General features: G+C 34.2%; 1 protein-coding gene across 2 annotated transcripts in view; it reads right to left on the bottom strand.

The window, feature by feature from the left end:
• The window catches only part of LOC118184887 (receptor-type tyrosine-protein phosphatase kappa-like), a 640,424-nt gene that overhangs the window by 34,747 nt on the left and 580,390 nt on the right, over positions 1 to 25,287 (bottom strand). For both annotated transcript variants that reach the window (XM_085812648.1, XM_085812647.1), the window contains exons 11-13: positions 13,297 to 13,373; positions 7,872 to 8,003; positions 3,774 to 3,902 (exon numbers count right to left, since the gene is read on the bottom strand). In XM_085812648.1, the coding sequence (XP_085668774.1) occupies positions 3,774 to 3,902; positions 7,872 to 8,003; positions 13,297 to 13,373 (338 nt within the window). The remainder of the gene's footprint in view (positions 1 to 3,773; positions 3,903 to 7,871; positions 8,004 to 13,296; positions 13,374 to 25,287) is intronic.

Here is a 25,287-nt window from a genome sequence, read left to right as displayed (position 1 = left end):
GCGTATTTGATCCGTTGTTTTTCCTGTCACAAACTTGAGCTTCAGATGTTATTATAAAGATTAGTTCAACTTTTATGTAGTATCAGTATCTTAGTCCTTTGAGTCCGAGTTTATGGGATAAAAATTTCGTTTTTGCTGAAATAAACTATCCTTGAATGTTTATGTTCCCTTCTCCAAGATTTTAAGATATTAAATATATTATTCTTTAGTTCTTGCCTCATTTTTTTCCTTTTCTTTTGTTTTGGGGGCGGGGGGTGGAATTAAAAGAATCCAGAAATCAATCAAAAATAATCTTGAAATTTTAAAGAGCCTTAATCAGCTAACTGAATTTTGGGACTCTTCATGAACTATTTTGCAAATTCAATAATTACAGCATACTAAAACGAAATGCTCGATTATATGAAACTGAGAGATGCAATGTTTATTACATTCATTAAAAAAATTCTTCATTCTCTGTAATAGGCAATGATTTCGTGCAATTCACACTATCTTACATTAAGAGTTCTGTTTATAAAAATCAGCATTTAAAAAATTTAATTAAGTAACACAAAGATACTTTTTTCCTGGTAGAAAAACGGTTTACCACTTAATCTCAATAACGTAGTATTTATTAAAAGCCACGAGTTCGTGCATATCACTTCCATAACTAATTCAGATAAGCTGGAAGAAATTTATACTTGCAATTTATTGCAATAAATATTAGTTCATGCCGAGTAAACAACTATAAATAACTCAGAAGTCAAACAACAAAAACCAGCGTTATATTTTTAAATTTTCACAGGACTAGTTTCGATGGTTTTACCGAGGCACCATCTTCAGCTGCAAAAACACAAATGAACGCTATAGGATACGTATAATGATTAGATAAGAAAGCCTGAACAGAAAATAAGCTAGTGGCGCCATCTGTTGATGAAACCAGAACTAAAACATAATTTCTTTAACGCCGAAGGCAAAGATGGATTGGAATTAGGATCGTTAACTAGAACAGAAAGATTTTTATGAATGTGAAATGCCTCTAGAAAATCCAGTTCACCAGTGGAAGATGTTTTTCGAATAATTTGGGCAGCAGAAAAAGTGAAAGTGTGAAGAAAAATTGAAAGTATCGGTAAAAACCATCGAAACTAGTCCTGTGAAAATTCGAAAATATAACGCTGATTTTTGTTGTTTGACTTCTGAATTAGTATTTGTTCGTCGTGTTATTGCGTCTTAACTATAAATAACTCAAGAAGAATACAGAAACAAGTGCAAAGACACCTTAGCAGCGAGAACTATCTTAAATTATTGATGTAGAGTAAACTTTAAAGAATTGTGAAATCGTGAATTCATGATTCATTTTGTCAATGTTTCTGAAGTATAGCTACTCATGCAGCTTAAATGCTGGCTTTTGTATAGGGTTTGCAGGTCTTTTGGAATCTTCTAAAAAAAAAATTGCACCTAGCGCTCCAAAAAGGCATATTTAGGAAAATTCCAAACGTTTCCCTGGCTGCCATGTGGTCACGACCCGTCAGGAGAATGCTTGCTTATATTTTGATATGTAAGTCATCGTTTTCCTAATTCAAAATTACAAGATCTGCGGTTTCATACAAGAAGTAAACCCTTACGAACACAACATTTTGGCTAAAGGTTCAATTAAGTAAATGGACATTATAAAATTATTACATAAAATGGAACAAGTAAACAAATAGCAATTCATATATATTACAACAATAACACTTAAATACAACCATTGGATTCAAATATATATCAACATTTAAAACATTATAGTAGGCTGTTTGCTATTTTGCACGTGAATAGAGCTTAAAATTTAATAGCTTATAAGGTACTCTCTCCCTCCTTTCCGCATGCCTTCGCGGTGTAACAGGAAGAACAACGGATGTGTATTCAGAGGTCCAGATTTCGAACCCCGGCGATGGCAGTGGGGATTGTTTCAATTTCCTGACATGGAAAAAATAATTTTAAATGACTTTAAAAGTGGCGCCCGAACTAAATATTGTTGAAAAATAAATCGTCACGACCAAGACTTGGCGACTGAAGCGATTCATTTCCAGTCGCCTTTCAAAAAGGGTAGTATATAAGGTAGTATTTTCTTAATCCTTTTCGCATGTCCTTGTGGTGTAACTGGAAAGCACGTTCGATGCGTATTTGGCAGGACCGGAGTTCGAATCCCAGCGAGACAGTTGTATATTTGTTCACTTTCCTGAAATCGAAGAATTTCAAATGACTCTAATCTTATAAAAATCTGATATAGACATCTATTAACTTCCTTGTACGCCGTACTGGTGGGGTATATCATACCCGCTGTTGCTCTAACATTCGTTTTTCAGCGGTTAGGTCACCTTACCATGTTCTCTCTGTTTTGTTCTCTTTTTTCGTTTTGTTCTCATTCTCCATTCAAGGAAAAAAATTACAAGAATCCTGATACCATGTTCTAGGAACACCTGGTGTAGAAATTTGAGTGACATTTTGCCCTGCCTCGAGTTATCCGGATACTCGTTCACGAACATGAGTACTCAAATGACGTTTTAAAACTTCTTGTATTTATGATATAAACTTACCATGAATATTATATCTTAAGAATATTACATCTTCAGGTCTTCTCTTACTATTATATATATATATATATAAGAATATTTAACAGATGACACGAACCTACATATTTACAGACAAAACACATACCACTTGCGGTGAGAACTAAAATATAATGTAACGCTAAATTTAAAGATAAAGAGTAGTGCAATAATATACAATTCAATTTAAGCTAACCGGTTGACTCAGAAGCCTACATAGGCAGGATACTAACTCGGAAGAAAGAACGTAATGCCGCTATTAAGATTAACACCTGATAGAAACTAATAACGTGCACTCACAATAGCGAAATCATGCTCTGTTTAATCTTTCCGCTTCAACTGCTAAAACACTCTCGTTCACACTACATCATCATTTACATCCTGGAGAGGAAACGCGAGGAAAACGAGAATCCGGGGAAAGCTTACAAAAAAATGAGGCTAATCTTTGGAATATGGTAACAGGTTGTTTGGCGACATTTTGGTAAGGCGATAAAGGTTACTAGCTAGGACTTTAGCATTGTACATGGATAAAGTCAAGAGTGTGCGCAATGCCATTTTTGTGCAATTCTGGGATTTTATTTAAGTGAAAATAGGTCGACGTGTACATGATTACCGTGTGTGTGCAATTCTTAAAAACGCGGCAAGCAGTTTGCGATTCTGCACTTTCTCCCAATTTCGCACCTAATCTTCGTCATGCTTAAGTACTTTTCTTCTATAAAAGTTCTAGCATAAGCGTAATTCGGCTAGCAGATTGTTAGAAAAAAATATTGAGTAAAAAAAAAAAAAAAAAAAAAAAAATGCCTTTACTCCGTGAAAACAAAATGGCGTCTAAACAAAAACTAGCAGGTTGCTGTAGCAGGGTTGGTCACCAAATTTTCGCCAAAAAATCGCCGAGTTACCATAATCCAAAGATTAACCAAAAATAGCTATTAATAAATATAAATAAAACCTTATAACCTTGAGTGAATTAGTTGTTCCTTAAAAATTGTCAAGCAGCGTATTTGTTGTAAATATTATACTTACTAAATTAATTTTCAATTACCATAAGTAGAGTCTGATTAACCACCTAAATTAATTTAGGTCACAAAATTACTCATTAGAATTTAAATTATGTGAGGGAATAGAAATGTTGAGTAAGGTCGAAATGTTAGTGGAGAGTTCATAATAAATTTTTTAACCACCTAAATGTAATATACAATCACCTACCTTTTTCAGTATCCTGAAAATCCAGGATTTTATGTTGGGGAGGGTACTGTAGGAAACGGTCTCAATGGTGAACACTGGGCCAAACTTCTTCACCTTTTCTTTTTCGGAGGGGTAAAACTGCGGGTAACTCTGCAGAAAAATTAAATATATAAGCCACAAAATGTTTTAAGTAGTAATAAAATCTTTCAGACTGCATGATCATATTGTAGAATAAAAGAAATCTCCAAACTTTGAATTCTATTAAGGCATTTAGAAAACCTGCCGTCAACTTGTCAAGGTCTAATATAATTAGAAACAAAATTCTTGAATTATTTGAGGGGGGTGGGGGTGATGAATTAGAGTAGGAGTCGCAATGTGTTTGTTTGGTTTCTTGACTGACAGATAATATTAGCTGATTTGATTGCTTTTTCGGAGGGTAGGAATACAGTTCCAAACTGGGCAACAATTTTGAGGAATCTTCCGAAGAACGAATGATTTTATTCATACCGAGATTCTGAACGTGATAATGAGTCAACAATTTCAAAAGGGAATTAATAACCGATATACATCACATTGAAGTGAAATAAGAATTGGTCAGGATTAAAAAGCCTGTGACGTAATAAGCGGGATAAACTCTCATGCGAGTAGACTGATAATGAGGTCTGCATGTATTTTATGTTTCATTTCATAAGTAATGAACAAAGACAGGTTTAGGTTTAAGAAATTATACCTAATGCTGCTTTGAAATATATGTTATATTTTGAGGAAACGTTTGTTTTATGCACAACTTTCATTTTCTCTTAAGGATGGCTTTCTAATATGATTAAAATATTTTTAAATTAAATTTCAAAATAATAATTTAATAAATAATAATTAAATTTTTTCAAATTTATAAATTAAATTTCAAATATGATTAAGTATGCTTTATTACACTAGGAGGAATACTTTCATCATGGACTTTGTAAAAGAAACTGGCTCATATTTATATTACACTACTATTTATAAGGTATTTTTAAGCTAATTATACCAATTATTATGATTCAAACCTTTATTATAACTTCTCCTTTTTATATTTCTTATGAGAACGCAAATTAGGTTTTTGTGTATTTAATCTTTTGACTAATGAAAGGAGGGCGCCATCTGTTTATCATAGTTTTGCCCCCACATCCGCCACTAACGAATAAAAGAGCGTCCGTTAGGTAGGCAAACATCCGCAATAGGTGAGTTATGGGTACCGTATATCTGCAATGGTGTTCCCATTGCTCATCTGGCAGTAGACAGCTATAACGCTTTAAGTTACTTGCTTACATTGAATGGTACCAAGATTACAACTATCTCCATACAATCAAAGAAAGAGTCTGTTTGTGTCTTTCGTTTTTGCTGCGCGTAAGCTAATAGATCCAGGGCTAAGAAATTTGGTACATAGGTGCATAAAGACAAGAGCTAGTGAACCTCGAAGCAATTTTTTTCAAAATTCGAATCAGTTATTTTTTCATTTCATTTTTTTTTGATGAAAACGCATCATTTTGAATAGTTTCATTCTTTTAGAAATGTAGTTTTGGCAACAGGTTTTCATTCAATGCTTTGTGTACTGACTGGACTGCTGTTGAAAATATGAGATAAAAAGTTGCTTATTTTCTTTTAATTTTTGGACACACAACACGCACATCGCAATCTTCTTAGTCTGATACGTATGTGTCTCGCGAAGCATACCAGGAAAAATTTTCTTTTCCCCCTCTCTCTTTATTAGCTAATGGCAAAGACGTTTGTATATCTTGAATTATGTCAACCACAAAGCACAATTTTGATTGGTTATTGCTTTCTGATGATAGTTTCATTCCTTTAGAAATATGGTTTTGGCAACAGTTTTTTAATTCATTGCTGTGGATACTGGACTGCTGACTTTTCTCTTGAAAATGTGAGATTTATTGCTTATAAAAATGTAGTTGGGAAACGTATTACATTTTTAGAATTTTTTATATTATGTTTTAATTATATATGGTTTTAATTACATAAAATTATATATTTCACTTAAAAGTTCTGCATTTTGTTTTTTAGGAAACAAAGTTCTTAACGTCCTTTATACCATTTGAATTCTTAAGATTTTGCAACGGGAAGTTGGCTAATTTATTTGTTAGGATAATTAATATTTGTATTAAGGGACATTGCTAATTTCATTGAAATTTTTTAATATAAGATATATTTTTATTGAATTTTTTTTATAAAGTTGTTTTGCAAGGCCAAACATTAAATTAATTAATGCCCTTTAGGCATTTTCCGGTACATTTAAAAGCCAGACGAAGGCTGGTCTCGTAGCGGTTACTAAATAATATAAAACAAGGTACAGTAATGTAAAAAGGCAATAAAATAAAATACAATTCACACATTAGAACACAATATGTGAAGTGCATTACGTTTACAGAGTTAATGCAATGTGTATTTAACCTGAGGGTTTTGAATGTTTAGAAGGTAGGGCTTCTGGCAGCCTCGCCAAACCGCCATCCGCTAAAATCTGGCTTTAACCATAGACGACGTTTAAACACACGCCGATAACCTTTTAACTGTCATGCCCGAGATAATCTCGGGCACAGCACTGGTGTTCGAAAATGTCACGCCCGAGTATTACTCGGGGTAATTTTTTTTGAGTGCATCGTATTGTTAAACCCGAATATATATCGGGAGACGTTTATTTCGGCTTCATCTCTTTGTCAAACCCGACTGTATTTCGGAAAAAGTTAATGTGCGCTCAGTTCAATAGATGACAGCACTTTACTGAAGAATTCAAACGTTAGAGGTTATTTGGTTCAAGGTGCATGAGATCTTTTTGTTGTAAAATAGTGTCCAGTTCTTTGAAACGTTATATAGATGATTTAGATTCTTCAACCGAAGATGAAGGATGTGTGTTTGATGAGCAGTATTCATGATACTTCCATGGTCAGCCTCAAAAATAAAAAATGGCGATATACTCAAGCCGAAGATTGTTTCTAATTACGGTCTAACTATGGGTGGTGTAGATCGCTGTGATCAGGAAATATCCTTTCATCCAACAATCCGAAAACGTCAGAAAAAATATTATAAAAAGATATTTTTACATTTACTAGACAAGGTACTCTGGAACTCATATTTGCTCTATAAAAATGTAGTTGGGAAACGTATTACATTTTTAGAATTTCGAATCCAAGTTGTAGAAGAGCTTTTACATAAATATGATGATGCAGCTTCTGGACAAAAGAATGTTGGCAGACCACCTACAATAGATAACCCTGCCCGTCTTACTGAACGACATTTTATATCTCATTTTCCTCCTATTCCTGCGAAACGTGAGCCTACAAGACAGTGCAAAGTGTGTTGTTCGAAAAAGGATAAAAATAAGGAAAAGATAAGGAAGGAATCACGAATCTGGTGTAGTGATTGTGGAGTTGGTTTGTGCTTGGAAAAGTGTTTCCAGTTGTACCACACAAGACTGAATTACTGGACTACTAATAGGTATTCACTTATATTTATTTATGTTTTAGAAAATAGTTAATTTTTTTCATTTTTAGAAAATAATGCTTCACTAGAAGCGAACTTTGCAACTGCCATGTTGAGTGACAGCCGCCTCAAAGAAAATATGCTGTGGCTACAAAACTTTAAAAATTTTACCCATGTACGTCAAAATATCAATTTTTAACTACTTAAGTATATTTTATTTTGTACTAAACATTTGGTTTTTGCAATAAAAAAATTTGACAATTTGTGTACCCAAATCATCAAAATAACTTGACAGTTAAAGGGTTAACTATCTTGGGCCACCGTAAGTAATCCGTTTTGTGTTGTAGTCAAAGACTAGGTCATCTACATTTGAATTTAAATTTATCTCATGTTAAACTAAATAAGCAGCGAAGGTTCGTCTATAACACAAGTAGTGTGACTTTTGGTTCATTTAAGAGTAAAATGGAAAAGATTATTTTAACTATTCCAAGACCATTTTTTGATTTGTTTCAGACTAAGTCGTAGCTTGTCTCCAGTCCAGTAGGGTCTGAGGGACATTGAAACAAGTTTGGAGATACAGCAGAATCCTAAATACGTGTACCTAAGTCATAAAATCACATAAGGTATACAGAGATGCGTGTGACTCACATTGGATGGTGGGTGATCACACAACACAATGATGGAATTGCAATCATGGTCATACACAAGTGACCAAAAGTCTGGAACTGTATGAGTCATAGGCCACTCGGTCACAATGAATTCTTTGGAGCGAAGATAACCCTGTAAAAAACAGAAAAAATATTTCTTGTCATTAATCACAGTATCTCACTTTTATAACTAAAATTTACATTACTTATTTGTTATAACTGAAATCAAATTTGCATTTTAAATTATCCAGTGAGATTTGCTATTTAAAGTTGCTGCAATGGTATGGTTAAAGAATAATATTGTTACGAAATGTACAGGCGCGGTGAGATGGCTTCCCAGCAAAGCAGTTTTAGGGTTGCCATAAAATGGCAAGGGAAGGCAGGGTTGCTTCATTTGACAAGAAATCGCCCATTTGGCGACATGTGGAAACAAAATTGGCGATATACCATGGACGGATGGAGAACCTTCTGGAACGAATTCTTACCGTACCGGTTTAGTTCAGAATGTTCTCGAACACAAGCCGAAAGCTATATAAACCCTGCTGGTCCGCAGTCAGTTAGTATGTGTGCCTCGTCGAGAGGGCGCGTGAGAGTGCCTCGCATAGAGTGCGAGATAGTTAGTATCGAGTTGGTGTCTCGTCTAGCGAGTCAATCCCTGCGAAGTCGATCGAGTTGACAGCCGGGCAGCGAGTGCCGAGTGGGTCGTCGAGTGCACCGAAAGAGTCTCGTAGTGTATCGCGGTTCGTGCATCGTCGAGGGAGCTCATTGAGCTCCAGGAACGACTGAACCGAAGAGTCGGGAGCCGTGCTCTGTGTGTCGTCGAATGCATCGCGAGTTGTAGCGTAGAGAGTCTCGAGAGCAGGTGGAGTTCCGAGAACGAGTCGCGAGCTGTACTCTAGTGCATTGCCGCGAAGCCGTCTCCCCCATGATAGCCTGATAACCTGAAGGCTGTGGCGCGAATATTCATAAAAACCGGGGCAAATTCAATTAGAAATAGAATGCCTGATTAGTACTGCTCTCTAGGAGGTATTAGAACAAGAAAAAATAAAAACTGAAACAAGTAAACATTTAGAAAGCGTTTTAAACGTTTAAAAGTTTTAAAATGTAAAAGAACTCGCTCGGTCGCTGTGTGGAAGTTTCATTTAAACGTGCTAGACGCGTTACAGACGACGAAGAGGTTAACAACCGCGTTAACATTCGGAGGCAGTAAGGAACATGAAATCTTCCTTTGAACATTATGGAATGTGAACGTTTCGATAATGCAGATGCAATGGTATGGGGAGGAGTAATGATAGATGGGCGTACACCCGTAAACGTTTTCAATACCGGATCTGTGCACAACCGTAGATATTGGGACGATGCTTTAAACTTTCATGTAAGACTTTTCAGGATCTAGCGTTTTATATATGAGCTATAATGCTTGTCCACATTGAGTAAACATCGCTGACAAATTCCTTGAAAGTGATGACACTGAGCGACGTGGCCAGCAAAATCTGATCTTAACCTCACAGAGAATTTATGTGACTACTTTGTAAAAACAGCTTCCATCCTCCTCCTAGGATGCTCTGAAGATAGCATTGCTGGAGGAAGTGGAACTTAATTCCACAAACTGAGGTTAAAATTGCTGGCATAAAGACACGTTGTGATATATACGTACGTCAATGAGATCACGTGGCTTTTTTAAGTCACGAGTCTTAATTTTTTCCTGAGTTTCCTTTATTTTCTCTGAAAATCTCTGAACATAACATATTATTACCATTTTTATTGTTTCATGCTACAATTTTATATCAAGTCCAAAGATGTTAAAATCTTTCCTTCGTATTAATGTGATAGATATCCTTCTATATTCATTCCTATAATACAAATAGTTTTCTATTTCATGTTTTTAAAGTGTTATTTCTTTTATTGTTTCTTTTCATTCTGTTACTGTCCCTTCACATTTCATTTACGAACCCCCAATAATTTTATTTACGTTAATTTCATTTATGATCTCCATTGCACAGAACATCCTCAGGATGTCCTATTTAAGTCGCAATATCCCGGGACATACTTAGGATGTCCTGAGTATGTTCATTCTCAGATGTCCTGAGGACATCGTAATTTAATATCCTGAGGATGTCTTATTTAAGTTGCTATGTCCCGGGATATGAGAGGATGTCCTGAAGATGTTGATTCTTAGATGTCCTGAGGACTTCACTAATTTCACATCCTGAGAATATTCATACTGCATTGTCCGGAGGACTTCGGTTGTCAAACATTCTGAGGATATTTGTTCTCAAATTTACCAGTTTTAGTTTTTTGACATTGCACATCTGAAACTTGCATATTATTTAATTTTTATATGTATTTTACTAAGTTATTTCTAAATGCTGTACATTGAAAATATTGATATTGACAAATATTGATGTGATTAATGATTTATTCTTGTTATTTTGTTATTAATTTTAACTATTTTTTTTTTTAAATTCATTTAGTCATGGAAAAGATTTTTTTCAATGGATTATCATTTTCTAGAATATCTTCTAAATTCTAAATAACATATATTTTTTATAAAAAATGTTAAATTACATGTATAATTACTTGAAAATTACACGACAAAGATTGCTACGACAAATATTGGCAAAATTAGAATTTTTTTTTTTAAATTACGGAAACTAATCTTTTTCGGAAGATGCTTTTTAATCGCGCACACTGTTATTGATATTGAATTATAATTTCGCAGAAAAGAGAATTCTCTCTCTGAAGACTATCCAAGATTCTAGAAGCTTTGGTCTTCTATAGAGATGGTCATCTTAGAGAAATAATGCTTATATCATTATTTATTTATAATCTCAGAAATATTGGTCACTTTCAGAAGTGGTCATTTAAGAGGCGATATTCTATACATTTATGTACTAATTCTCTCAAAATTTTTTTTTATATTCTCAGAAATATTGGACAGAAGGTAGTCGTCACACACGTGCAAAGTTTTACACTTCAATGAAAATGAAATTAGCATTATTTAAAATATTTCCCTATTAAGTAATTAATGAGATAAAGAAAAAATTATGAAATAGCACTGTTCATTACGGAATAATGTAGGAAGTTCTGTAGAACTATATTCTATTGCGTCATTGCACACTCTATTCTTGGTCGACCAAGAACGTTATTGTATCATAAAAGAGAGGCATTAACCTGTGCTAGGCGTAGATGTTTAGCATTGAAACGATTTCGAAGGCGAACAAAATCCATCTTCATCAGGAGCAAAGAAATTTGAAACTGGAAAACCAAGTTACAAACACATTTATACCGTAAGAAAGTCGAGAGAGACGGGAGAGTATAAATGTGTTCGTAACTTGGTTTTTCAGTTGCAGATTTCTTTGCACTTGATGAAGAAGGTTTTTGCTCGCCTTCGAAATCGAAATTCAGTTTCTATGCTAAAATTCTACTCCTAACACAGGTTGTTGCTTCGTTTTTATGATTTATTTGAGGCATGTTTCTCTTAATGTTATTATAATAAAAATTATTATTATTATTATTTTATATTTAACAACGTAAAAATAAATTTTATTTACATTATTTTATACGTTTTAGTCTCCAGGAAGCAGAAAATAAAAAAGAAAGAAAAGGATTACAGAGACTGTTCACGCATTTTTAGACGATGTATATTGTATTCACAAAACTAAATTACATAAAATTCTTGTGTTTAAAATGTTCTATTTGACATCCCTTATTCTGAACTATCTTTCGACAACGCAATTTCTAGGATAATAATGCCTTTTGAAGTGGTAGAAGAGGTATTATATCGCATTCCTCCCGAACAGCTTTCCAGAGTCCTGTTAGGTTTTGGGACAACGTTTGGATAATGCAGTTTTTAAAAGTCCGAAAGCACAAAAATTCATAGATTACACATCGGGAGATTTAGTAGGGATATCAGTGAAGAGTATGGCCTCGATACCAGTTTTTTGTTCCATTTCTTTTAGGAAATTTACAGTGGATTTTGATGTGTGACTGCTAGCTTTGTCCTGATGGAGTGTGGATGGCACTGTGGGTAAAGCGATGGTATTTCATTCAGAAAAATTGGCGATAAAATATGTTCCTGATAGTATTTGGAGTTAATCTTGACACTTTTTTTCACTCTCTTTATTTTTAACTTGCCATTATAAGAAAAACCAGCAACAATCATGAATCCCTTAGAAAAACTTTCTTTCGAATCTTTGAACCATGTACTTAAATTTTTCCTCTGCTTTTATGATAATAAATGGGTCTTTTTATGTTACAATCATTTAAATGCACCCATGCTTCCTCTATTGTGACAATTGTTTTCCATTTTTTTTGGATAAGTGTTTCTCATATAGAATTCTGCAGCGTGTCCTGCGTTGAGCGATATGCTTTGGAAGAAGATGATGCACATTGCGTTTTTTCGCTTTCTTAAGATTTAAACAAACGTCTATCATTTTGTTTACAGTGGACATCGAGCATTTTAATGGTTTTGCAACTGTCCTTTGACTAGGGGGATTTTCTTTTAACATTAAACAACGTAACTTTGCAATAGTCGAAGATGTCCGTTTTTTGCTTGGATATTTGTTTGGAATTTTTGTCCCACTTGAGGCTCCAATTTGACGTTTTTTTTTCCTTTCTTGTTGATGATATTACCTATCGACGCTTTAGATTTCACAAAACCATGTCTCTCACATCGTGTTTGGATAACGGAGTATGCATATTTCTCTTCGGAAAGAGCGTAAATGTAGCCTTCGAACCACTGCTTTGTTAAATTCGCCATTTTGAATAAAAGCAAAACTTTCAAGCCACAGACGATAATTTTGACTTTTAGAAACATAGTGCAATTGCAATTACTTCTTTTGCAGCAAACGAATTTTTATTACCGCTTACCAATTACCAAAATCGTCTAAAAATGTGCGAACAGCCTCTGTATATCTGAACGTAGGAAAATTATTTCCTGTAATCATTGTAACAACTAAATACATTACGCCATCCATCTTTCAGAGTCTTTTGATCTATCCGATGGCGTAAGTTAACATAATTCTTTTCGACTTAAAAATACGTTATTATTAGCAACTTACTGATCGCTAATTGAAAAATCATCGCAATTTGATAAATTAAAGTAGAGATTACAAACAAATTTCATTTAGGAGACAGGTTTTTCACGCTTTTATCCAAACGTATAAAAATTTTAATTCTACATTGATTATTTCGACCAATAGAGACCATTCTGCTTAGCATCTGTTTAAAATCCTGTTGTAAATATAAATGAGATTTTAATTTTAAGCAATAAGAGAATATAGTCCTTAGTTCTTAGTACAAAGAAAATAAGAAAATGTATTCTTCAATGAAATCTGAGAATGTTTTAAAAATATTATTATATCGTAAACATTCTAATAAATAATTAATTAATTATTGTGACAGAATCATTCGAAAATACTTACATCTACAAAAACAGCATTAATGTAATCTGTACTGTCGTTGCTTTGGAAGGAAGACAGGTAGGGCCGAAAGTTATCAGCTGCAAAAAGATAACACATGCAACGTTAATAGTGTACACAGAAAGGAATATGACAAGTTATGCATGCCAGATCGAAGGTTGGCTTCATAACCGGCTACCAAAATAATTAGTCCAAAGGGGCTGGAAGGATTTGCCCAGAAGGGTTATTAACTTCGTTTTGAACTTTTGCGTCATCCCATATAAAGCGACGTTTCAAATTGTTGCCACCAAAATATTAGAGCCCTGCATTTTATTCAAAGGAATTAAATGATGAAGAATCTGCATGAATGTATGTATGTTTCTTGCACTATGAATAAACAACCGCATCTAGGAACATTAAATTTTGAATAACGTAGTTCTCAACTCAAATATGGGCATCTGGAAGCCCAAATTTGATACTTGGAATTAGTTTCATTATCTATTTCATATTTTGTAATTTTAACGAAGTTTTTATTAACAAAGTCAACAATTTCGAACCGAGCAATGGCAACACGGTACGAAAGAAAAAAATAATTATCTCCAGCGCGCCAGACTGTGTACCGGAAATTCTAAACAAATGCTCTTTTTAAATATTTTGTGATAGTGCTGTTGAAATGAATTTTATGGTTTAAGTGCTAAAAACATGATATCTAATAAATAAAGGTAACACACAAACTGCTAAAAAAATACCCCTTTGGGCGTAATATACAGTCTGAAAGCTTTCAGAGTTTTTTTAAAACGTTTTTTATAAGCTTGTAAGATTCTAGCTGAATTAAAGCTATTTTTCTGTTAGATTTTTACTTGAACTGTTAAGCGAGTATTCGCTAAGTTAAACCGTGGTAATTGCAAGTCGTCCAAAGGGTAAAAAGATCCTTTTACTCAAGAAAAGTACTTAAAGTCGGCACTCCTGCTGCTTAGTAAACGCAGCACAAACTTTTGGTTATAACTCAAAGCAGTAATGTAAATCAAAATCGCAATAACAACCTTGTACTTTGCGTACATTTATTAAAATACTCAATCGATTTCGAGGGCAACTACAGGTCCCTCCTCATCAGGAGACCTGATCCTTTCTAGTAATTTCCTTCCTTCCTAGTAATTTCTCTTACCTTCTAGTAATTTCGTTCTCCTGATGAGGAGGGACCTGCTTTCAATTGAGTGTTTTAGTAAATGTACGATTGAGTGCCCTCGAAATCAATTGAGTAATTTAATAAATGTACGCGAAGTAATTGGTTGTTATTGTGATTCTGATTGTCACATTGGCGTGTTTCTCATCTATTTCAGTAATGTAAAATTAAAACTAAGCCTCAGTCAAATAATCAGCCGAAGCTGCACAGAGATATTTAACGAGTAGTTGGCTCTTGGCCCTACCACCGACGTAGAACAACAGGCAATTAATATGCGCGCCGTAAAATTGCAAACTTAAATAACGGAGAATCAACATGGCCTATTGTCTGAAGTAACTCAGATATCAGCTTAAATAGTATCTTTCTACCCTACTTTGCATATAGTGTGGGCAAGCGTGTCCTAATGTATGTTATTATTATTATTATTATTATTATTATTATTATTGTTATTATTATTATTATTATTATTATTATTATTTTATTTTTTATTAGTCCAAAGGGATTTGAATCCCGAAGGACTATTAGTTTCGTTTTGGCATTTTGCGTCGGACTCATAAATGTCGGTTCACTTTTCAAACTGTTGCCACAAAATGTTAGAGTCCTGCATTATATTTGAAGAAATTAAATAATGAAAAATCTGCATAAATGTATGTATGTTTCTCGTATTGTGATAAAACAACGGTACATAGAGTCATCGAATTTTGAATAACGTAATCCTCCAACGAATATGAGCATGTGGAAGACCAAATTTGAAATTTGAAATTTGTTTTATGATCGATTTCCTATTTTTTAAAACTTTGACGAATTTTTGATTAACAAACTCAAGGATTTCAAAGCGAGCAATGGCTACGTTGTGCAGAAAAAACATTTTTATCTCCAGCGCGTGAGTCTCTGTATCGGAAATTCTAAAGATATGCTCGTTTTAAAACAATTTGCGATATTGCTGTTGCACTGGATCTTATAGTTTAAGTGCGAGGAACATGATATTTAATAAAGAAAGGTAACACAAAAAATGTTAAAATCGCCCCTCTGGACGTAATTTAAAATCTGAAACATTTAAGATTTTTTAAAAATTTTTTTTTTATTTTTATTGTGCTAGGTGTATATACTAGCTCTGTCTTATTATTACAAAGAAAATTAAGGTAATGTCATGTAGGTATTTAGAAAGTATACGTATGTAACAGTGCTGGATTGCATGTCAGCAAATATGTATTAACAGAAGCATGTAAATAACTACTAATGTATATCTGCCCTTCTTTAGCCATGTACAATGCTATTCTTGAAGATTCAAAAATCACTGGATCCGGGCACTTTGGACGTGTGTCTACCCGGTGGCATTTGGTTCGCGGAACTGCCAACCGGATGGTCCAGGCGTTGGGTTTGGGCGCCTTGTGCAAGCCTCCCATGTGGCCTTTCTGGCTTTACTCTGTATAAGGGCGGACGTGGCCCTATATGCTAATTAACTTAATAGTAAAGGGGTGGTGGCCACGTCCTCCGTCACTATCACTACCTACTTTGCAAGTTGCAACTTGCTTCAAAATCTTGGCAAGATTTGTGGAACAATGCTCCACAGGAAAGACGCACATATAACTTGATCCCCAGTGTAAGCTTCTCATCTCTGTACTCGAGTCCTTCTCTAAATTACTTTATAACAGGACATGGACCCTTTCCCACATATTTCTACGCAAGAAATTTGGCAAATTCTGATATCTGTATATGTGGGGAACAGGGAACTCCTGATCATTACACTTTCTCATGCCTCTTAACAGAGAATATTCACATAAAATCCCCAAGAACTGATCTCCTGGCATTCCAAAGGTCTTTAATTAAAGATAAACATCAGTATCCAAAGTTTCAGAAAATTATGCAACGACTCTCTTCCTACGGCCTAGATCTCTGTCAAGTGTAAGTCCACATACTGCTTAAACTTAGTGAACTTTTACATGCTGTGATTATGAACAAAATGGCTCCGCTCGTTAACTTTATAAACTACAATAAACCAATATATCTGAAATAACCCATGGACACCCACCTGTTTAGCATTATTATTACAATTCATTTTAACATTGTGTTGCCAGTACTAATTATAATTATCTCATTATGTTTATCTGTTTATTAATTATGTTTATCTCCTATTTTTGTTGCGCCAAATCAGATGTTCAACTTATCTTGTAAATCTCAAATTGTATTCCGACTATTTTGTAATCTACTTATGCCCTACACCATTATTTTTAATAAATACTGGATGCGGGGCGTACTGTGGAATTGCACGATGTACCGTAATAGGCAAACTCTAGACCTTTTGGAAAGCTTCAGTCTATGTAAATTCCTATAAAACTTGCAATTCCCCCTCTTTTTTCAAAGAGTTAGTATGGGAAGGCATTACCAGTTGACCTATGGTACATCGCTGGTGTCCCCCATACGTTTACCTTTACCTTTACCCTACTTTGCATAACACGCGAAACTGAAATCTCATTCTGGAAAGAAAGCGTAGGTTGGAAACAAAAGAAGTAGGAAAGGTTGCTTCAAAAAAAAAATTAACTGTTAAATAAATTAAATAAATACACATAAGCTTCATTTAGTTAGTTCACTCATGTTTTTCTCTGTGGTCACAGTTTTTGCCATTGGTTTTTAACCTGCTTGTTGACAAGCTATCGAGTTCAAGTTTTGTACATTTGCTGTTGTTCGATAAAAATGCGATGTGGTGAATCGATTTTTCAAAAATAAATTTAGACTTTTCTGTTTAATGCTTAAATGATGTTTTGCATATATCTTCTTTTAACCAACAAATTAAAAATATCAGAAATTTTAGTCCAAAGGGGCACTATTGTTTTCGTTTTGCGATTTTGCGTTGAATCACTATAAATTTCCGTTTCACTTTTCAAACTGTTGCCACCAAATATGAGAATCCTGAATTATATTTGAAGAAATTAAATAATGAAAAATCTGCATAAATGTATGTCTATTTCTCGCATTGTGATAAAACAACGGTGCATAGAGCCATCGAATTTTGATAACGTAATCCTCCTACGAATATGGGCATGTGGAAGACCAAATTTGAAATTTGGAATTTTTTTAATTTTCTATTTCATATTTTGTAAACCTTTAACGAATTTTTGAGTAACAAACTCAATGATTTAAAAGCAAGCAATGGCAACACTCTACTGGAAACCTTTTAATCTCCAGCGCGCGGAACTGTGCATCGGAAATTCTAAAGATTGGCTCATTTAAAAATTATTTTGGGTCATTGCTATTGAACTGAAATTTATGGTTTATGGAATACTGAAATTTATGATTTATGGAATACTGAAATTTATGGAGGAACATGATATTTAATAAATAAAGGTAACACACAAAAGTTAAAGAAACGACCCTTCGGACGTAATTTAAAATCTGAAAACTTTCAATCTTTTTTTTTAATTCACTGTGGTGGGAATTTTTCATCGATTTTCAACCTACTTCCTGATAAGCCGTCGAGTTCAAATTTTGTGAATTGACAGTGCGATGTGGTGAACTGGAATTCGATTTAAGTTTAAGTAAAGTCTAAATGTTCTTTTTTTCACTTATCTCCCTTAAACGAATAAACTATAAATATCTGAATTTTACCATTTACACACGCCTATCAGAGCACGTAAAAAATCTTTTAAATGAAACATAAAACATTTTTTAAATAACAAATAATCATGTTATGCCTTTGTCCAATTTAAAAAAAAAAGTTTATTTTTCAATAAATTACGAAATTTATCTTTTAATGCTGTCACCCGATTCCTGTACTTGAGAATGTTGTATACTCATTACTGAAAAATAAAATTAAGAAGTTTACTCGTGTACAACAAAAAAATTGTCAGGGTATTTAACTTCAAAATTTGCAAATTTATGTCGTTTTCAACTTGCCGTGAGAAATCAGTTAATTAAGTTAGAATAATTTGAGGAAGTAAATTTAAATGAAATACGGAAAAAAATGTGCATAACTTAACAAGACTTACAAGGAAGTCATATGGTGTTAACATATGACTATTACCTGTGTAAATGGTAAAATTCAGATATTTATAGTTTATTCGTTTAAGGGAGATAAGTGAAAGAAAAAAAAAACATTTAGACTTTACTTAAACTTAAATCGAATTCCAGTTCACCATATCGTACTGTCAATCCACAAAATTTGAACTCGACGGCTTATCAGGACGTAGGTTGAAAATCGATGAAAAATTCCCACCACAGTGAATTAAAAAAAAAAGATTGAAAGTTTTCAGATTTTAAATTACGTCCAAAGGGTCGTTTTTTTAACGTTTTGTGTGTTACCTTTATTTATTTAATATCATGTTCCTCCATAAATTTCGGTATTCCATAAATCATAAATTTCAGTATTCCATAAACCATAAATTTCAGTTCAATAGCAATGACCCAAAATAATTTTTTTTTACTAATTTTATCGTCCGAAAATTAAGCGAGAAAAATTATGCTAATAACTTTATTTCCGAATAATAAGATTAAAATAACTACAAAGGAATGAAAAGAAACCTTGAATAAACTATAGGTAACTATCTAAATATTATTCATCTAAAAGAAACCTTTATTATAATAAGAATATGCTCTTTGATATTAGACATTTCTACTTTCTTGTACCTTGGATCTAGGCAGCTTCTTATTGTTATCTATGCTACTCCCTATGCCTCAAATCATATATAAATAATTAGAATAGGTGAACGTGCTGCCGACTCGTAGAAATCGTAGACTGAATGTCAGTTCGTGTTTGTTTTGCTGTGATGGATCGGTTCTTACTTTAGATTAGCATAAAATGCAACAATTAGAAAGGAACGGTTTGGCGTGCCTTTCGTAGGCAGTTTACAAAAATCTGCCTTTATTAGCAAGACGAAGACAATCACTACATAGACGAATCCATTTTTGAAATTTAAAGGAGCTCGTTCTTTGAATACATTTAGGAATGGGAAAATTACGCGAATATTTTTAAAATTTTCAGAACCTGGAGCTAAAAGGCTGGGGGGGGATTTGCATTTTCAAATAATCAACATAACATAAGCAACATTGGTAAAAAAATTTACTGCATTCTTGTTTTAAGGGGACTCATACACCTTAAACCCCTCATGATCTTCGAATATGTGACAGTTGCAAAAATTGGGATATTTTATTTATTTTAAAAGCAATTACTTCCAATGTTTTACAGCTGACTACATAATATAGCTGCTTTGGAAACTAGTAACCAGAAAGTTTGTGTTGCCACAAATATGTTTGTAATTTAATCCTCTTTGTGACAAAATATTTCGCCATATTTCCACCTTGCGCGCATGATATTTTAAAAATGGCTAATGGTACATACTTAAAATTAGATGGAATTCTTTACATGGGCACTATTTTCTAACTGAACCAACAATCTGAGGAATATTTTAATGCTTTAAAATTTTATGGACGAAAACATTACAAATTTCGTTAATAAAATACATTTGATAAACTCAACTCGAAATAAAATAAAAATTTAACATGAAATTTTTAGAATTTTAGGTTCACAGTAATTACCAAATGTTATAAAAGCTATATATTAAATATGGAATTAAATTATGAAACAGAATGTTTTAAATTGTGCGCGCAAGTTGGAAACATGGCGAAAAATGTTGTCACAAAGCGGATTAAATTATAAAAATATCTGTGGCAACACATATTTTCTGATTACTATTTCAGAAAGCAGCTATATTATGTAGTCAGCTGTAAAAAGTTGGTAGTAATTGCATTTAAAATAAATAAGTTATCCCAATTCTTGTAACAGTCACCTATTCAAACATCTTATGCGTTTTAAGGTGTACGAGTCCCCTTAAAAAAGGCAAAGAACTTGTTTAATAATGAGTAAAAATTTCGAAACATCTTTTCAAATAGCAGGACAATATTCAATGACATAAAAACCGCAAGGAATATGGGGATTCATAAATATAAATTAATTATAACAAATATGGCACTTAAGTAAATCTGTTATGTTTAGTTTGCAGATTTATTGGCAGCGATCTAGGCAGTGTATGTTTTGAGACCTCACAAACAGAAGATACTTATTGATAATTTATAGCTTACAAAGAAAAGCTAAAATTTTATCTGAGCTGATCGAAATACTGAAAAGTTTTCCTCTATCCACTCGAGCATTTCGATACAAGTTCAAAGGTATTCTCCTTCGAATAGCGTAACATCAAAACTTTGTAAAAAAAGTTATGTATAAGCTTCGAGCAATCATATAGACTCAACGTACTATGACCAGGAGACGTTTTACGACCAAAGTAATATGAAGGGAAACTTTTCTATTTAAGTTTTTACAATTTCTTTTTCGAAAAAGTTTTCGTATCAAATAGATTACTACACGGAAGCGGCTGCGATGGTAGATACAATAAAACCTTTTTCCGAACTCACCGAATCTCTTACTTTCGCTTTCTGGATCAGTGACACGTAATACGTAACAGCTTAACTCTTAAAAGTTGTTATTGTTGCGTTTAAACCATTCTTTCTTTCTTTCCCCTCTCCTTGAACACAATTTTCTGTGTAATCCATTTAGACTTTAGCTTAAAACCAATAAAGGATTTTTGTTTACGCGTGGTTTAGTATGACTCTGTGCAATATATTTTTAATCTGATATAGAAAACTTCAAATTAAAGCGCTAACAAAAACCTTATCCGTTTGTTAAACTATGTAACGCTTATAAGGTATTTCTGCCAACTTCCTAGTATGCCTTCGTGGTGTAGTTGTCTGCTCGCTGGGCCGGTATTCCAGAGGTCCGTGGTTCGATTCCCGGCAAAGGCGTTTGCTCATTTTTCATCTTTCCCGCTTTCAATTAACCTAATGACTCTACAAGGGGCGCCCGAACTAAAATTGTGTTGGATGATAATTCTCCACACCCAGATTTGGCGATTGGGACTCTTAACTAGAGGATTTTGGCTTCCCTGCTCCGGGAACTTAAGCCCACTACAGGTCTACTCCCCCTTTGGGCACATCGTGGAGGTTCAACCTCCACTATTACCCTCCAGGAGAGCAGCGCACCACCTGGAAATAAACACCAGGCAGCACCGGTCGTCTAATGCTCCTACCAGTCGCTTGGGCGAGCCCGTCGCAGCGGGACATTACCCAGCGACCACGGGGGAGATCCCCGGGTTACGAGAACCACGCCGCGCTAGGACGTGCCAGACTCCGGGGCCGGCCAATAAGTGACCTTTCCCAGAGCCTTCAGAACCACCAAGTTCATAAATTTTATACCCCCGTGGCCGAGACTGCCTAAGTACAGATCCTAGCCAGTAGCTTCGCAGAGTCTCTTAAAAAAACCCCAGTCGTCCTTTAAAAGGAGAAGTATGTAAGTTATTTCTCCCGCCTTCCTAGTGTGCCTTCGTTGTGCGGTGGTCTGCACGCTGGAGCCGTATTCCAGAGGTCCGTGGTGCGATTCCCGGCGAAGGCGTTTGCTCATTTTTCATCTTTCCTGCTTCCAATTAAGCTAATGACTCTGCAGGGTTTTGTTTTAATCGATCGTTTGTCCAAATATAAGACAACAAAATATACTAATAAACAAAATATACTACGATGACACTGTCGGTGTCCGCCGATAAAATCGCGGCAAAAATATCGCGGACGAAAACGTGGCGGAGGAAACAACGCAAGACGAATACGTCGTGTTATAAAACATCGTGGGAGAAAACATCGCAAAGAGAAAACATCGTGGTACAAAACATCGTCGTCGAAAATAAAGCGGTTCAAAAACTTCGCAGTTTAAAAACATCGTCGTCGAAAATATGGTGGTAAAAAATAAAGTCTCTACAAATCATCGCATGACGATAACATCGCAGACATGCTTTTTTTCAGGTTTTAATAATTATAAGTCGATATTCCCATAATGATTTGTGAGCAAAAGGTGTAAAGAAGGATAATTTTTACTTTCACATATTTTTATTAACTAATAAATTTTTGCTGAAGAAGTAAGAAGGAAACTTAAGCATAGAAAATTAAATGCAACTTATAGATTATATTTTTCATGAAAAATTACCAGTAAAAACTTTATAAAAAATTATTTATTAATGGCCTTTGTAAGTTAACTATGTCAGTTTAAAATTCTATTAAGTGCTATAAGTTGCATTAATTTTCTATTCTTAACTTTCCTTTTTATTTTCTCAGCAAAAATTTATTAATTAATAAAAAAAATGAAAGCAAAAATTATCCTTCTTTCCATCTTGCGCTCACAAATAATTATGGAAATATCCATTTACAGCTATTGAAGCATGTCTGAAAAAGGCATGGCTATAGTCATCCGGTGATTTGTAAATACTTTATTTTTTACCACCATATTTTCGACGACCATGTTTTTAAACTGCGAATTTTTTGAACCGCTTTATTTTTGACGACGATGTTTTGTACCACGATGTTTTACGACTGCGATGTTTTCTCTTTGCGATGTTTTCTCCCACGATGTTTTGCAGCACGACGTTTTCGCTTTGCGTTGTTTTCTCCGCGACGTTTTCGTCTGCGATGATTTCGGCTGTAACCACACTGTCAGGTGTATTTTAATTTTATAAGAGTCCTTTTACTTTTGAAATCTATCCCTTTCAATTCTTGTTTCCCGCTTAGAACTCCCTACCAGAATGAGCATTTAGAATCACATTGAAAGCAAATGAGTTATTACTAGAAGCAGTATTTAAATGAAGTTCTACACAGCAGAATTCCCTTTACCCCAATTATCCGAATCGATTGGGACCTGACATCATTCGGATAATCAAAAATTCGAGTAATTGAATTTTTTTCCGAAGAAAGGGGTAAATTACGTACACTTTAAATAATCACTACATGTACTGTATGTTGAAAATGGGAAAAAATATTTTTAAAGGAAAAAAAGGTTTTGATTAATTAAAAGGAAAAGGCCGCAGTGGAAAGTGTTTTAATAAGTACATTGTTGTCATTGCTCGCTTTCAAATCGTTGACCTTGTAGAGACATTGACATTAGGTACTTTGGAATCAGGAAAAATAGAAAATTAACAAAGCCTTCGCCGAGAATCGAACCGCGGAGCTCTGTAATACCGGCCGAGTGTGCAAACCACTACACCACGAAGGCTCGTTAAGAAGGCGGGAGAAATACCTTATATAACCCCCTTTAAAGGGCGACTGGGGTTTTTAGGGGACCCTATCGCCAAATCCTGGGTGAGGAGAATTGTCATCCAACACCCTTTTAGTTCGGGTGCCATTGTAGAGACATTAGGTACTTTGAAAGTAGTAAAGATGAAAAATTAACAACGTCTTCGCCGGGAATCGAACCGCGAACCTCTGGACTACCGGCCTAGTGTGCAAACCATTACACCACGAAGGCTCGTTAAGGAGTCGGGAGAGATACATTATAACCTTTTTTTTAATAAAAATTCGTTAAACAATTTACGAAATATGAAAACGATAACAAAACAAACACGAAATTTGCACTTTCAGGTGCCTATTATTGGGGTGGAGAACTTAACAATTAATTATTGTATGTACTTACTGTATGTTGAAAATGGAAGAAAAAAACTATTTGTAAAGAAAACTAGGTTTTAATTAATTAAAATGAAAAAGCAACACTTTTACGTACATGTTATATAGCGTATTGTACAGTACTTACAAGCGCTGAAAGTCATTGCTTGCTTAACATCTCGTTCAAAGTAAGATGTTTGACTATCTTCATCCGTTTTCGGGTAGCCCAGTTGCGCATGCGCTTAAGGGGACTCATGCACCTTAAACCCCTCATGATCTTCGAATATGTGACTGTTGCAAGAATTGGGATATTATATTTATTTTAAAAGCAATTACTTCCAACTTTTTACAGCTGACTACATAATATAGCTGCTTTGGAAACTAGCAACCAGAAAAATTGTGTTGCCACAAATATTTTTGTAATTTAATCCTCTTTGTGACAAAATATTTCGCCATGTTTCCACCTTGCGCGTATGATATTTTAAAAATGGCTGGCGGTACATACTTGAAATTTGATGGAATTCTTTATATCGGCACTATTTTCTAACTGAACCAACATTCTGATGAATGTTTTAATATTGAAAAATTTTATGGACGAAAACATTACAAATTTTGTTAATAAAATGCATTTTATAAACTCAACTCCAAATAAAATAAAAATTTAACATGAAATTTTTAGAATTTTAGGTTCACAGTAGTTTCCAAATGTTATAAAAGCTATATATTAAATATGGAATTAAATTATGCAACAGAATGTTTTAAACTGTGCGCGCAAGTTGGAAACATGACGAAAAATGCTGTCACAAAGCGGATTAAATTATAAAAATATTTGTGGCAACACAAACTTTCTGATTAATATTTCAGAAACCAGCTATATTATACATTCAGCTGTAAAAAGTTGGTAGTAATTGCTTTTAAAATAAATAAGTTATTCCAATTCTTGCAACAGTCACCTATTCGAACATCTTATGGGTTTTAAGGTGTATGAGTCCCCTTAAACAATGAGAAGTTACACATGGTCACACTCGGCCTGACGTTTCACGCTGCATTCACTTTAACGCAGTTTCAAGACCGGCAAATGCTTCACTAGGTGATGGTCCCGTGCCTGCTTCAACGTCGACACTAAGGTCATCTTCTTCCTCGACACTTCCTTCTCTCACATTTTCAATAAGTTCATCATCATTTAGAATCTGAATCTGCCGAATCACATACCATCCGTTCTGAGCATCCAGGAATTTTCAAAAGAAATTTTCTTAATTCCTCAAGTGACACGTCATCCATATCTTCTCCTGTTTCTTCACTTTCCTTTTACTCAATCTTCTTTTGTTTTCCTGCTTATCCTCCTCTTCTTCAGTTGATTCTGAAAA

This window comes from Stegodyphus dumicola, chromosome 3, assembly GCF_044657685.1.
Source record: "Stegodyphus dumicola isolate Sdum_Otavi_A_Nest chromosome 3, ASM4465768v1".
NCBI lineage: Eukaryota > Metazoa > Arthropoda > Arachnida > Araneae > Eresidae > Stegodyphus > Stegodyphus dumicola.
This window is presented reverse-complemented; position numbering and strand designations above follow the sequence as displayed.